Source organism: Colius striatus, chromosome 1 (genome assembly GCF_028858725.1).
Source record: "Colius striatus isolate bColStr4 chromosome 1, bColStr4.1.hap1, whole genome shotgun sequence".
Taxonomy (NCBI): domain Eukaryota; kingdom Metazoa; phylum Chordata; class Aves; order Coliiformes; family Coliidae; genus Colius; species Colius striatus.
In genome coordinates, this window is record NC_084759.1 from 10,566,800 (window position 1) to 10,581,357 (window position 14,558).

General features: G+C 42.7%; 1 protein-coding gene and 1 non-coding gene across 2 annotated transcripts in view; both read left to right on the forward strand.

Moving 5' to 3' along the window:
- Positions 1–14,511, forward strand: part of CEP295 (centrosomal protein 295) — a 47,441-nt gene extending 32,930 nt beyond the window's left edge. The window contains exons 21-31 of the mRNA XM_061991206.1: positions 1,439–1,568; positions 3,088–3,321; positions 4,631–4,773; positions 5,139–5,295; positions 7,823–8,460; positions 9,336–9,509; positions 10,418–10,535; positions 11,287–11,481; positions 12,030–12,138; positions 12,595–12,694; positions 14,128–14,511. Of these exons, the coding sequence (XP_061847190.1) occupies positions 1,439–1,568; positions 3,088–3,321; positions 4,631–4,773; positions 5,139–5,295; positions 7,823–8,460; positions 9,336–9,509; positions 10,418–10,535; positions 11,287–11,481; positions 12,030–12,138; positions 12,595–12,694; positions 14,128–14,175 (2,046 nt within the window). The 3' untranslated portion in view covers positions 14,176–14,511. The remainder of the gene's footprint in view (positions 1–1,438; positions 1,569–3,087; positions 3,322–4,630; positions 4,774–5,138; positions 5,296–7,822; positions 8,461–9,335; positions 9,510–10,417; positions 10,536–11,286; positions 11,482–12,029; positions 12,139–12,594; positions 12,695–14,127) is intronic.
- On the forward strand, positions 1,106–1,189 carry LOC133624735 (small nucleolar RNA U2-19). Its single transcript, XR_009818085.1, has one exon. It is a non-coding gene; the product is annotated as a small nucleolar RNA U2-19 (small nucleolar RNA).
- Positions 14,512–14,558: the final 47 nt, after the last annotated feature.

Below are 14,558 nucleotides of genomic sequence, written 5' to 3' on the forward strand. Positions count from 1 at the left end.
GCTAAACAAACTAAACCTCCCCTGGTGCATCTTGAGGCCATTTGCTCTTCTCTCATCACTTGTTACTTGGGAAAAAGAGATCAATCCAACCCCCACCTTGCCACAACCTCTTTTCAGGTAGTTGTAGTGAGTGATTGTGTCTCCCCTCAGCCTCCTCTTCTCTGGACTGAACAACCGCAGTTCCTTCAGCCACTTCTCATCAGACTTGTGCTCCAGACCGTTTACCAACTTTGTTGCCTGTCTCTGGATGGGCACCTCAGTGTCCCTCTGGCAGTGAGGGGCACAGAACTGAACACAGCACTCGAGGTGTGGCCTCACCAGTGCTGAGTACAGGGGAACAATCACTTCCCTGGTCCACTATTCCTGACACAAGCCAGGATGCCAGTGGCCTTCTTGGTTAGCTGGGCATACTGCTGGCTCTACCGTGTCCTTGTTTTCCACCTCCAGGTAGAGTGGAACCTTTTAACCCTGTCCTTGGAGCCAGAATATGCAGCAGATTTTTTACCTATCTGGTCCATCCATGCAGGTTGTGCCATCCAAGCTGGGATACAAGGACATTGTGGGAGTCAGTGTCAAAAGCCTTGTCAAAATCAATGATATCCCTGCTTTTTCCTCACCCAAAGATCCTATTGTTTTGTCAGGAGATAAAAACAGAATTTACAAGAGTCTATGTATGACATATATATGTGTATATAAAATAGACTTTAAATGTGTGTGTTTTATCTGTTAATATTACAGATATTCATTTAAGGTAGTATGTAATGAGCAATGTAGGGGAAGCGTTTCTTAGATTTTGATCTCTTATTTTCTTAGTACACATTTGAATTCAGAGTTTAGGAAGAAATGTTTACATCTAATTCTTCCTCATTTGGAAGAACAAGAGCCCTCACTCTGTCTTGTGATTTTTGTAGAGCTTATTTATCTCAGAATTAATGAAGGTAATGATTTAGGATAATTTTCATATTCTTTATTTTGCTTCATAGAACTGAATTTTTAAGTTGATCTCCTGTGTGCAAAAGGCTCAGTATTGCAAGTACTGTGAAGCTCCTGAGTATTTCATGTATTGCATGCATGTCCCTCTGAGACCTGCTATGCTACTGACGTGGGTCTGTGATGAGAAATAGCCAAATCTGACCACCAGAAGATAAAATAATCTTCCAGGTGTCATGATTTAAATGCCGTTCTGAGAGGCTTTCTGACAGTGTGCCGTGTGGGTGTGTGCGCATGTGTGTGTGTTCAGGGGAGGGGGCTGTGGGGAATGCTGTGTCTGGGACCTTGTGTGTGAATGTTGTGTGCTGAGCAGTGATGAATCTGTACTTGCCTGACTGTCAAACGTGAAGGCTTCTACACTTGAACTGAGCTCAGAATAAAAGGTGGGTTAAAAGCTTTCATTGTGGCTATCTGAATACATGGCAATAGGTGTGTTATTTCATCCTAGGAAGGACTTCCTAAAGTAAACTTGGATCCAGAGGGTTTCATACAAGGAGGCCCCTGTGATGTATCTCCAACAATTTCCACTGGAAGTTTTTTGACTAGTCAAACATTGGATGTAAGCCCTGTTGATACTGGTAAGTGCTTGGATTTTGTTGTTCTTGTAAAAGGAAAATTGGATTTTCTCTTTATTTTATAGTGAAATGTGTCTTTCTCACTGGACTGAACTTCTTGAGACAGGCTGACGTGGAGCTTCACTTAAGAATGATGAATATTTCTTAGAGTTGAAGGTTTTGTAATGTGCTCATGATTTCTTTTCCTTTATGTTAACTTATTTTTATCAGCTTTGGCAAAAAATATTTTGAGCTTTCTGAAGCAGCCATAACACTGTCAGTTTGCAAGTGGCGAAAGTTTTACTGAACTGATCCCCAAATGACACACTGATGTATTTTCCTAATCGATAGATATCATGGATTGTTACATAGCTGTGATTGTTGTCTTGCTCTTAAGAGAATTGTTCCAATATCTGCTTGTCACCACAGTAATTCTTAAGAACTTACTTGTGAAAATGTTATTTCAGTGCCATATTGACTTCTAATAGTTTTCTGGGAAATACACGTTGGTATCTTTTTTGCTTGCAGTCTGCTTCCTGATCTTCAGTTAGCTTTTCATAAAATGAAAAATAATCCCTTTATAATAAATGCATAATTGCTCCTCTGTATGCTGACATTATCACTTGTGAACATGGGAACTGAGTTAGGAAGTGATTAGGTAGTGGTCTGTGGGTTTATTTACTTTAAAGCTTAATACTGTGTTAATCTGACACATCTCATAAACAGCCATATGTGTACATTAGTTATTCCATGTCTATACTTTTTTGAAGAGTACAGTTTTTACAGCCTGAGATTTCAGTGGCTCATTTAAACCCTAATGTTCTAAACTACTGTTATTTTAAGTAATGAACTCCTATGACAAATCTGTGCTTCAGCTTTCTTACGGCAGTAAAATTCTGAGATCCTGTGTAGACTTTTCTATTGTTTTTTTTTAGTTGGATAAAAATGCCAAAGTTTTTGGTTACTCAGCTACATGGAAAAATTTGTCAAGTCTAGTTGTGTCTTCAGGACACACTCAGTACTTTTTAAGGCCCTTTCCTGGTAGCCTTGTGCAGTTCTGTAAGCATGTAGACAAAGAGAGGTTGGTGTGCTAACTAGCAACATGACTTTGGCTTCCTTGATTCCCACAGATTTCTTATTTTGGTATTAGACAGTTTCTATGAAAGCAGGAATACAACTACTGCCTGATGTCATAAAGATACTCAGGATCTCACTGACATGTTTATATGCAATGAGAGGCAAAAGTATGCTAGCCAGTATAAAATAACTGTTCAATTCTTTTCTGATTTTATTGTTTCAATATTTAAGTGTACACACTGTAAAAGTGCCAAGCTGAACTGACTGCAACCTAATTAGATATTATTGACTTGCATTTGTGGCAATTTGTTGTTAAGGTTTGTGGGAGTGTTGACAGGAGACAATTGAAGAAACAAAACCGCAGAGCTCTTTATGAGTACTTCAGGATACTAAGCAATGACTTTTCAGATGATTTCATGTTAGTGGTTTATATGCCAAACTGTGAACACGTATCTTGCTGTTTCAGGAATGTCTTCTGATAGCATGGAAGATGGAATGCTGAGGGAAACAGCAAGCTGCCCTCTGAACTCCTGGCTGCCTTTTACCTTGCAGCAGAGGCAAGAGAATTTGTCTGGAGTATCTGAAACTCAATTGCCTGAAGGAAGGATGTACTTTCATAAATCAAGTCAGATACAGCAGATCCTGGGGAAATGTCCTGGAGACTTGAACTCTCACTCAGAGGGCAATACACATTTCCAAGGTATTTACCATCTTAAAGCATTTTTTTTTCTGTGCAGCATGCTCATACAGAATGAGGAGTTCACACAGTGCTGTGTGTTAATATGGATTATTTATTGTCAGCTTACATTCCAGAGTCCATAAGGACTCTATGCAATAACTTGAATGCTTTGTTGTTCTTCATGCTTTGCTTTATGTACATGTCCACACAACATACTGGAATGCAAAAAGCCCCAGAAGGGGTAGTCTGATCAGATACCTGTCTAATCATAGTCTCATTCTGTGCAGCTTCCTGCCACCATGGCAAAACTGTTATCTCTGCCACTTGTATCCCTTGTTTATATGTGGCTTTCCCTTCAGGAAGGTAGAGACAATCATATAGAATACTTTATTATTCACATAGAGCCCCATAGTTGATGAAATGCTGAGTAGCAGAGTGGTGGGAGTTCTGTGCTCTCTAGAAAAATGTAACAGGTCATGAAAATGAGAACTTCTTTATTAGCTGCCATGCAGATTGCCAGTGTTTTAATTTGAGCCACTTCCTCCTGGAATATTTGAAATCCTAGAGTTGTAGAATTATAGATTACTCTGGACTAGGAAGGATTTCTAATTACAGGATCCAGATTTCTTTTCACAGCAGAATGAATGTAGACCCCATTGCTTTAGGCCTTGGGCAGGCAAGTTCTGAGTATCTGCAAGGACAGAGATTCCACAAAGCCCTGGGCGATGTTATAACTTTTCCCCTTTCTTCTTTTTTATGGTATCCAACTAGAGTTTTCTGTGTTCCATTTTGTATCTGTTGCCTTTGAGCACGGTCAAGAAGACTGACTGCATCTTCTCTATGCTGTCTGTTAGGATGTAGTAGACAGAGATTTCTGTGCCCTTTCTCCCACACACTCAAGCCTTTTCTGAAGATTGAACAGACTCAGTTTTTTAGCTTCTGTTTGAACACCTCATATGCTTCATCCTTCCTTTAGTTGTCCTTGTGGCTCTTCATCGGGCTTGCCTCCCTGTCTCACTGTATTTGGCACTGGGAAGCCCACACAACTTCTGATCAGTCACAGGTTATGGACTTGAGATTCTCATTTAAAAAAAAAAGAAAAGAAAAATGCACTTTTGTGGTGCTTTTTGAACCTGTTATAGCTGGGTGAAAGAATTGGATGTTGTAAAGGTTTTGAGTTTTTAGTAAGCCAGTATGTGTAAACATGCAGAATTCTACGTGCTTTATTTGCTGCATATAGGTGTGCTATGTTTGTTGATTTTCTGAAGGGGAGGGGGTTGGGGAAGGGGGAGTTTGATTGTTTGTTTTAAAGTAACCTCTTTTCTTTCAGCTCTAGCAGCTGAACTTGATTTTCCAGAAAAGGAGAGACCTGTTCTGAACTTCCATCACCAGCTCTTTCAGCCTTTGGAACCGAGTCTTGACTCTGATGCTTCATCATCCTGTTCCCTACAGGACATCAGAGAATTTAGCAAGGTACCGTGGAAAAACTTTGATGGAAGAAATACTTTGGCTTAAGGTTTCTGTATAATCCCTCTCCTGTCTTCTCTTTAGATGAAACACAGGAGGAGCAGTGAAAATACAGAGCAGTATAAGAATTTTTTTGAGAAGGTGGCCCTGCTCTGGCAGGGGGGTTGCACTAGATGATCTTCCAGAGTCCCTTCCAACCCTTAATATTCTGTGATTCTGTGAAGAATAATTTTTATATACTTAGGACTGGAAGCATTTTAGCTGCTTGTAGCAGAACTGTGATCCAAAAACCATATATTACATTTAGATTTATCTTTCATATTTCTGAGAAAATTGATCTTAAGTCAAGATTATTTTTTTCCTGCCACCAGACTTCAAAATTTTCAACAAGAAGTCAAGACACATCAGCATTTCTAGAAGTGGGAAACTCCAGGTTGAATATACAAAGCAGCAGTCTGGCTTCTAGTCTCAAAACAAATGGGAAGAACAATATTACATCAGAAGAGTCAGTGAAAGACACCACCGTAGGTATGTAGGGATCAATGCTCTCAAAATCAATCTATTGCTAATAGGTAAATACCAACACCTGTGGGTTTGGTGTGCTGAAACTGGGAAGGAACAATTGATGAAAGTTTTTTTGAGGTATATGTATTAGAATATGTGGGTTCAATTCTGAGCTTCCTAGTTCAAGAGAGACTGGGAACTGCTGGAGAGGGTTCAGCGCAAGGCTATCAAGATGATCAGGGGACTGGAACATCTTCCTTATGAGGAAAGGCTGCCAGGACCTGGGGCTGTTTAGTCTGGAGCAGACTGAAGAGGGGGATCTTATCAACACTTAAAAATACCTAGAGGGCAGATGAGGAGAGGATGGGATGAATCTTTTTTTCTGTAGCATGCAGTGACAGGACAAGGGGTAATGGGCACAAGCTGGAACACAGGAAGCTCTACTTGAACATGAGGAGAAACTTCTTTCCTTTTGAGATGAGGGAGCCCTGGCACAGGCTGCCCAGGGAAGGTGTGGAGTCTCCTTCTCTGGAGGTTTCCAAACCCTCCTGAATGCATTCCTGTGTGACCTGATCTAGGGGAACTTGCTTTAGCAGGGGGTTGGAATGGATGGTCTCTAGAGGTCCCTTCCAACCCCTAGCATTCTGTGACTGTGAATATCTCTGATCTTATTCATTTATCTTTTATGTATCCTTCAAGAAACGATTGCATTTTCCTTTTCCACTCTTAAGTCACACCTGTCACTGCTATGTGCTGCACACTGTGCTATTCGATCTGAGTATGAGATTGATTTGTCTTTCTACAAAAGGAAGGGTGGAGAAGAGAGGGGAAGGAATAAACTTTTAGACTGCTCATAGCAGGAGAAGTATTTTTTAATGTTTTGCATGTGAATTAACTTGGTATTTCTTATACTTAAGGACAAATCTGAAATCCCAAATGCAGCTAATAGTAATCTAAGTATTTCTGAAGCTCTTATTGGCCAAGAATAAGATGTTTTAGTGTTTTAAGGTGCTCTAATGGAAAGCTGACCAGTAACAGGAAACAGCACAATATTTTAAGTAACGGATGTATTTACAACATAAACATTCCTAGGCAGTTATCCTAATCATTTGTACATATAGATACACATAGTATTTGGAAAGACATGTTATTCATTTTTAAAGCTGCAAGCAACTGCTCTGTGTCTGTTTCACTTCTCTTTAGCTGGCAGATACAGGTACCAAAAAAAGTAAACTCTTCTGTCTTCAAAGTATTCTATTTCTAAATTGGTTGTGAAAACAATCTTTATGCTTTAATGCAATTGCAACATCTCCCCATTCTCAAGTACTGTTAGAAAAAATCCTAAACCAGTTATTGTAGGAGGGGGGAAAGTCATTAAGCAACAGGGTAAGCAAGTGAAAACTGTTTGGGGCTGTCAGTTGATGTGTGGGTCCATCACCCGGAGAATTCTTCATTGCTGGCTGATGAGCAAGGGGTAATAGGATGAAGCTGGAACACAAAAGTTCCATTTAAACATAAGAAAAAACTATTTCACTGTTGAGGTGAGGGAGCCCTGGCACAGGCTGCCCAGGGAGGGTGTGGAGGCTCCTTTGGAGTTATTCAAGACCCACCTGGACAGATTCCTGTGTGACCTGATCAAGGTGGGACCTGCTTCTGCAGGGGGATTGGACTGGATGGTCTCTAAAGTTCCCTTCCAACCCCTTCCATTCTATGTTGCAGTGTAATTCCTGTAATTCCTCCCTCCCTGTTTGCAGCTGTTTACCGGGAGACAACCTAAAGCTAGAGATTTTATCTATGTCAAGGAAGGAAAAGAACTTCAAAGGAAACCTTGGAATGCTTATGTGATACACATCTGTATAAACAGCCTGTTGATAGCATGATGCTGGAGTCTGTGTAACCAATTTTATCTAACTCGGGGCAGAGGCATATTACAAAATATAAACATTAATAGCCCTGGTGTTTGTTTGGCACATGCTGTGCTGCTGAAATCACTTCTCTGTACTAAACTGTTGATACCAATTTTGTCCCTTTTCCCAGTCTCTTCTGGGAGAAAATAATACCTGAATTTGTATGTGTAGATCAAGGGACAGATAATTTAGAGTGCAATAGGTGTAACTTGTAGGATGTTCCAATTTGGATCTTTGCTTAAGAGCTGCTGCACAAATAATGGTGGTTTGGGTTGTTTTCTTCCTGTTCTGGAGGCTTTGTTGGAGGCCTGAAAAGGGACTTGAAGAACTTGCATTTACAGTCTATAAAGTCCATTAACTTTCCATGTAGTTGTGTCAGCACCATCACAGCCTCTGTCCCTAAACATATTCTAAGAAGCGACAGAAGGTGTTTCTTGCAGTTGTTTTGTGTACAGTGAAGGGAGAGTTTGTGTAAAGTTAATGGTATTGTGTTTGACGACAAACTTTTTTAAACAAAATGCTCCTTCCTATTTACTGCACTCCTTATTATAAATGACTGAAAATTGTCTTTATGGAGGGGCTTTTTAAAGCTGATATTCTGTTGCATTAGCTAGAATTTTGACTCTTGATAATGTCTGAAACAGGATCTGAAGAATCTTTTCACTCACTGCAATTCGAATCACTGAGTGATCACGATCAGAAGGCTGCTCAACCAGTAGACCTTAATGCTACATTACAGAGCCCTCTTCAGCAACCCCCTGGAGTTAAAAACTGGAGCAATGAAAACTGTAATTCAGTTGCCAGAGAATATGAAGAACTGGCAAGAAATATGGAATGTATTAATCTCCAGTGTGCAGTGGAAGAGCTGCGAAATGAAAGTGTGAATCCACCGGAAGAGCAAAAGTCATTTTATCAGCTAAATACCACTCCAGTTACAGTGGATGAAACTTTTCCCCAGCACTTATTAAAAGAGACTCTGTCTTCTGAAGAATCACCTGTGGAGGCACTTGATAAGAAGTATGTGAAGCTTCCTGAAAAATCAGTTCATGTCCATGAAGTAAATAAAGCTGTGGAGCTGGATTCTCAGTGCAATACAGATATAAAGGAGGCACATCAAGGCTTTCTAGAAGTACAGGAATCTTTGAGGGTTCCCAGAGAAGGCAGCTTGAAAGGCTCAGACACCCATTCACAGGCTGTCATACAACAGGATGGTTCTTCCCTGGAAAGATGTGAAAGCCATTTGAATTCTGGGCCCAGAAGCCTGTCCCGTGTTCCAGTCTGGGTGAGTAAAACACATTTCCCAAAGCACTAATTTGTGCAGGCTTCTTTTTCAATTGGGATTTTTCTTTGCCATTGGAGCAAGTTATTGTAGACCTTTAGTATCTGAGAGCTTAGCAAGTGTTAATTTTCCCATTCTAGTGTAAGACTTGCACATCTCCTGGACATCTGCCCTGTGACTTTGTTCAGGTCATAGCACTGAAATAATGACCAGCAGCTGAAATGAGCTGCCACAATTGTTGGAGGAGCTGCAGCATCTCTGTGGTATCCCCCTCTCTCAGCATTGGTTGGTGCAGCCCATGTATCTGTACTGTAGGGCACCATTACTGAATTGGACAGCTTGGAGGAGGTAAATAATTCAGCCAAAGCATAAGAAAACAAGGAAATTGGTTTGGTGCTTGCCCTAGAACTAAGTAAATGAAACTTGCTGAATGGAGGAGAGGTGGAGTTTCTATTGTTGGTTGCTGGCTTTGGGTTATTTTTGGGGGGCTTTTTAACACTGGTGTGTGTAAAACTTAGGTTTCAGGGTTTGCATACATCAAAAACCTCAGGCCAAGTGCTCTTCTCTGCATTTATTGAATCACAGAATGGTAGGGGTTGGAAGGGACCTTTAGAGATCATCTAGTCCAGTCCCCCTGCAGAAGCAGGTTCACCTAGATCAGGTTGCATAGGAACACGTCCAGGTGGGTCTTAAAGACCTCCAAGGAAGGAGACTCCACAACCCCTCTGGGCAGCCTGTGCCAGGGCTCCCTCACCCTCATTTCATTTGTTTCTTGGTGGCAGATCTTCTTTCTTCCGTGTGCTAAGACAGCAGCTGGAAATAGTAAACTTTTGTTCTTTTGTTTTTTGCATTGATGTCTTGTGTCACTTCTTTTCTAGGAGGCAGAGTTAGGGCATGGTATTATGGAAGAGCCTGAACTCACTCTGATCAGCTCAAGTGACATCAGCATTGCAGAATCAGACATTGAACATTCTGACAGAGACAAAATCAAAGATGATAAAATCCATAACCCAGAGTGTGTGGATCAGTCTGAATTCAATGTTTTTACTGAGGTGAGTCTTTATTATCTAGTGTAATTCTGAGTTTAAGTTAGCCTTCATCTTAAGGTCCCTTCCAACCCCTACCATTCTGTGATTCTATGATAAGGAGAGGCTTCACTGTTGCAAAAGGAATGTTTAGCGTTGTCAGAGTTTAGTAATTGCTGGCAGCTGGAGAAGATCCTAAAAGTGTCTAAGGATGAGTCTTTACAGAGTAATTGAGATGTGGGTAAGTTGAAGGCTGGTAGCTGTATGTGTGCACTGAGTGTTCCTTCCAGCTGGGAGTAGGGGCAGGAGACAGAGCAGTGAGTGATGAGGGAGAACTAGCGAACAGGAGGCAAGAAACACGGATCTGTTGAGGTGAAATTACAGAGTCATTGCTTACTTTGGAAAAGACCTTTTGAGTCTTCAAGTCCAACCACTAACCTCACACTGCCAAGCCCACCAGTTAACCACGTGCCTCCGCTCCACATCTACATATCTTCTAAATACCTCACCACTGGGCAGCCTGTGCCAGTGTCTAACAAGTGAAGATATTTTTCCTAATCTCCAATCTGAACCTGGTGCAACTTGAGCCCACTTCCTCTTGTCCTATCACTTGTTTCTTGGGAGAAGAGATCAACCCCCACCTCACCACAACCTTGTTTCAGGTACTTGTAGAGACCTTAAGTAGCCCTGTAGTAAGAACAAGCAATGGAAATCCAGTGGGCAAAAGGTCTTTAAATGGTTTTGAGTTTTAAAATGGTTTTAGAAAGTAGCTTTTTAACGCTTAGTACTGAGATCCATTTCTGATGGCTTTCTCGCTTTTGCCATAAAGGCAAGAGAGTTTATTTGCATCAGGTCAGTGCTAGTGGTACAGTACTACCACTCTAATCTGTGGTGTATTCTAAGCATTTCCAATCACCCAATTCCTTTTGAAACAGGGGAGAGAATTTTTACCGCTGGCTCCAGAAGCAGATTACTCAGCATTGGTAAGATCTAACAGTTCTCCCAAAGGCCAGAGTCCCCATGACAGCCACTTCCCATCACATCAGACTGCAGGTAATGATCTGTAACCTCGATATACTGAGGTTGAGCTTGAGAAGGGCTTTATTCATAGTACAAAATCATTATTGAAACACACCTGTCCTTTGGATAACATAAGAGCTCCGTTTACTGAGGCAAGTGCAGCTGGCTGTTGAGGGTTTGCTCGTGGCTTGTCTGACCCAGGTTTAACCTTTGTCTTACTGACAAGGACAGACTAATTGTTTCTTGTCCCAGAATGTCTTTCATGAAGGTTCATGATCTGTGCAGTACACTGGAGAGTTTTGTAATTACTTAATTTTGACAAGTTCTGTGGTGGTTTGTGGATTGTTGTCATGTAGTTTGTGCAGCTTCACTTGGGTTTTATTGCCTTTTAGTCCCCAGGCCCTATAGCCAAAGAATGTCTATTTTGGATTCTGAGGGATGTGGGATGACACCAAAGTATTGAAATTTCTTTTTCTCCAAAAGAGCAGTGATGTAAAAGACAGGAACTGACAGAACTTTCCCCTGTTAGGGACTTCTCAGCTTTCTGATACATTTTGAGGCATCAAACTGCTTTTGATAAGTATTTATCAGAGCATTTGTTGAGGCAGAGCTGCTTATGGTTACTCAGTTCCTTAGTTCTGTGTTGCTGAGAGTTTGGCAATTGCCATGTCATTCTCCTTGGGCAACTAACAAAAGGAGTGAAGTTTGTAGGAGAGTCACATGGAAATGTACCATAGAGTGGGGCTGATGTTGCCCACTGCTGGCTGGTTGTTTTCTTTCACAGTGATGCTGCTGGAGTTTGCAGCTACACCCAGAAGTTTGCAAGACTCTTTTTTAAAAAGGAAGAAGAACTTCATCCAGAAGTCTCTGAAAAGAGTAGAAGAGATAAAAAATAGAGAAAAGGAAAAGCCAGAAGCCAGACAGTTTCAAAGAGGGAAGTCTGAGAAGCTGAGCAAGCAGGAGTCATGCCTTCTCTCTGGTAGGTTTCTCTAGAGGCAGGTGTAGCATTAGGTGCCCCTTCAGTTGCTGTTTTATACTGAAGAATAGAATTCACTGTTGCTGCATCTCTGCTGTTACAGACTGGGATGTTTCCTTTTTCTCAGGGATGCAGGGAGTTTTTTTCCCCTGCCTGGCTCCCTCTTGGCATGGCCAGGGCCCTTTTGGGTCCTCTATATTTTCACAGTCACTACCCACCACACAGCTGACGTCTCAATGTGGTTCTGCATAGCAGAGAGAGCCTCCATGCTAAGTGAGCTGATGGTATCTGGGGCTGTTGGTAGGGAGTTGCACATGGGCTGTCCAGAAGCATGTCTGGCTCCAGGTACAGGCAGGTGATGAACCCGAGTGGGACTGAAGATATATCTTTAACACGCTGTTAAAGTGTGTTTAATGTGTATAATGGACACTGTTGTCCATTCTGTGAGCTTATTTCTATTTTGGTAATGTCATGTAAAAAATCTGTGAAAGCTTCTGAGGGAGCTGGACAAGAGACTGAAGTTTAAGATGGTTTGGTTTGTTTTTTTTAAGGAAAAAAAGGTGCAGTTGCCAATCAGCTGAAGAAAGTAGGAGAAGTGAAAGTGTCTTCACCAGAGGACAGAAGCTCTGCAGCAATGGAGAAACAACAGCATACTTTAAGGTGTGCAGAGACACAAGGGGGAGAAGTTTGGATTAAAACCCAAAGTAGCTCATCTGTCTTGTGGCAGTTGCTGGTCAGTCAGAGCAGTTCATTGTCTTCCAGCTGGACCCAAAGCTGCTCAAGAGAGCAGAGGGAAGTAGGGGAGGGCTTGGCACAGGCCCCTGCAGGACAGGCTCCTGCAGAGCTGGCAGGAATAAACCCGTCTGGGAGTTGTGCCAGGTAACACCAGGTGCCACTGGAAGCAACTTGGGCACTGCTGAATGGTAACACAGCCAGTACAGTTCCTGAAGGGGTGTTTGTTACTGCAGCCCAGTAGGAAGCTGAACTGATTCTAATTACTGGAGAGCTGTGCCAATAATTGTAATTTCTAGCACTTGAGACAGTATAAATGCTTAAGCTTATTTATTCCGGCTTTGCCATTTCCTTCTTGACTTCATATTTTTCCTGTTGTGACAGACTTTATCATCAACTCAAAGAAGTGAAAATGAGAAAGGAAGAAAAAACAAGTCAAGAAACTTATGCTAAAAACAAAGAGAAGGCTCAAGAGTTCCAAAAGGTAACAGGCTGTGACTGGCGTCATTGTCTGGGACCAGACACTGTCTGTCCCAATTCTCATTTCATTGAGCTTCTAGTCAGACCAATTGAGGCATAATTCTGTGATGTGAGTGCAGCAGAGACCATCACCCTGCCTGGATGTGAAGTGATGCTGTCAGTGTGTCCCACTGAAAGGTTTCCTTGTGAACACTGGCATGGAGCTGAAGTTCTCCTGCAAAAGCCTGCCTCAGGCACAATTCTGCTGCCTTGACTTGAGCAAAAAAGCCCTGAGGGACTCAGCTGCTGGCCAGGCTGCTTGGCTGAAGGCAGGCTGGGCTTTTCAGGAGCCCAAACTTGAGTTTCCATTATCATAGAATCACAGATGGTAGGATTGGAAGGGACCTTTAGAGATCATCTAGTCCAACCCCCCTGCAGAAGCAGGGCCACCTAGATCAGGTTGCATAGGAACATGTCCAGGTGGGTCTTGAAGATCTCCAAGGAAGGAGACTCCACAACCCCTCTGGGCAGCCTGTGCCAGGGCTCCCTCACCTCAACAGTGACATAGACTTTTTTATGTTTAAATGGAACTTTTTGTGTTCCAGCTTCATCCCATTACCCCGTGGCCTGTTGCTAGACACTACAGAAAAAAGAGATGTCCCAACCTCCTGACACCCACCATTTAGATATTTATAAAGGTTAAGAAGATCTCCCCTCAGTCTCCTCCAGACTAAACAGCCCCAGTTCCTGCAGCCTTTCCTTGTAAGGAAGGTGCTCCAGTCCCCTGATCATCTTGGTGGCCCTGTGCTGGACTCTCTCCAGCACTTCCCTGTCCCTCTTGAGCTTGGGAGCCCAGAACTGGACACAGGACTCCAGATGAGGCCTCACCAGGGCAGAGTAGAGGGGGACCAGAACCTCCCTTGACCTGCTGCCCACACTCTTCTTGATGCATCTGATTATAAGGCAGTTTGGGGCACAGAGGTTTGGCTTTGGCTGCTGGAGGTAGTTGAAGATTCTGCCAAGCTAAGCACACCTGGACTTGTGGCTGCTGCAGTCCTGCCTGGGTGTGCTCACAGTTGCTCTGGACTGAGGAGTGGTGGACAGGACTGGCTGGAGCTGTTCCTCCTGGCCTCAGGCTGCTGCAGGGAAGGAAATGTTCACTCATCCCCACAGGCTGGGACTGCCACTGGGGTTTGAGCACTGACCACCCCTCATTTTTTTCTGGTGGAATAAATTACCACTTTCTCACATTGTTTCACAGAGTCCAGAGCTAACAGAAACAGGAATGAGCACAGCTTGCCCCTGACAGCTGTCCATTCTAGAGCCCAGACTTGCACAGCTCTTCCCTGATGCTGAGGTTCTACAGTGGTGGGAGCATAGTTTTGCTCACTTATTGCCACTGCCCTTAAGACAATCACTTCAGCTGCAGCCCTAGCTCATGGTTTGTTTGATTTGCAGAAAATGCTGGAAAAACTCCGAGCCAAGAAGACAAGGAAAGCACCATGACTGGCAGAAGCCTTTGAGGAAGGAACACTCCTGTGTGGGTGCAGTCCCAGACAGTGCTGCACAGTGCAGGTGTCAAAGTTTGGAGCCCTGGGAGAGCCTCAGCTTTAAGCTGTAGGAAAAGTGAAACTAAACAGAGTTGTGGGTGCAGTACTCCCATTTTCTGTGGAGACCATGGCAGAAGCAGATCAACCACTGCTTTAAGCAGGGCTTGTCTCCAAGGGAGCAGGCTGGTGTGGGGAAAAGCTGCTTTACCTGCACTGGTGTTGTCTCAAGGGGCATCATACTGACTCATTCCATACATGTATAAGTTTCCAATAAAGGTGGGTTTTAAGACTACTTCAGTCCTCAGGATCCAAGACCATTTGTTCTGCACAGCTGAATGT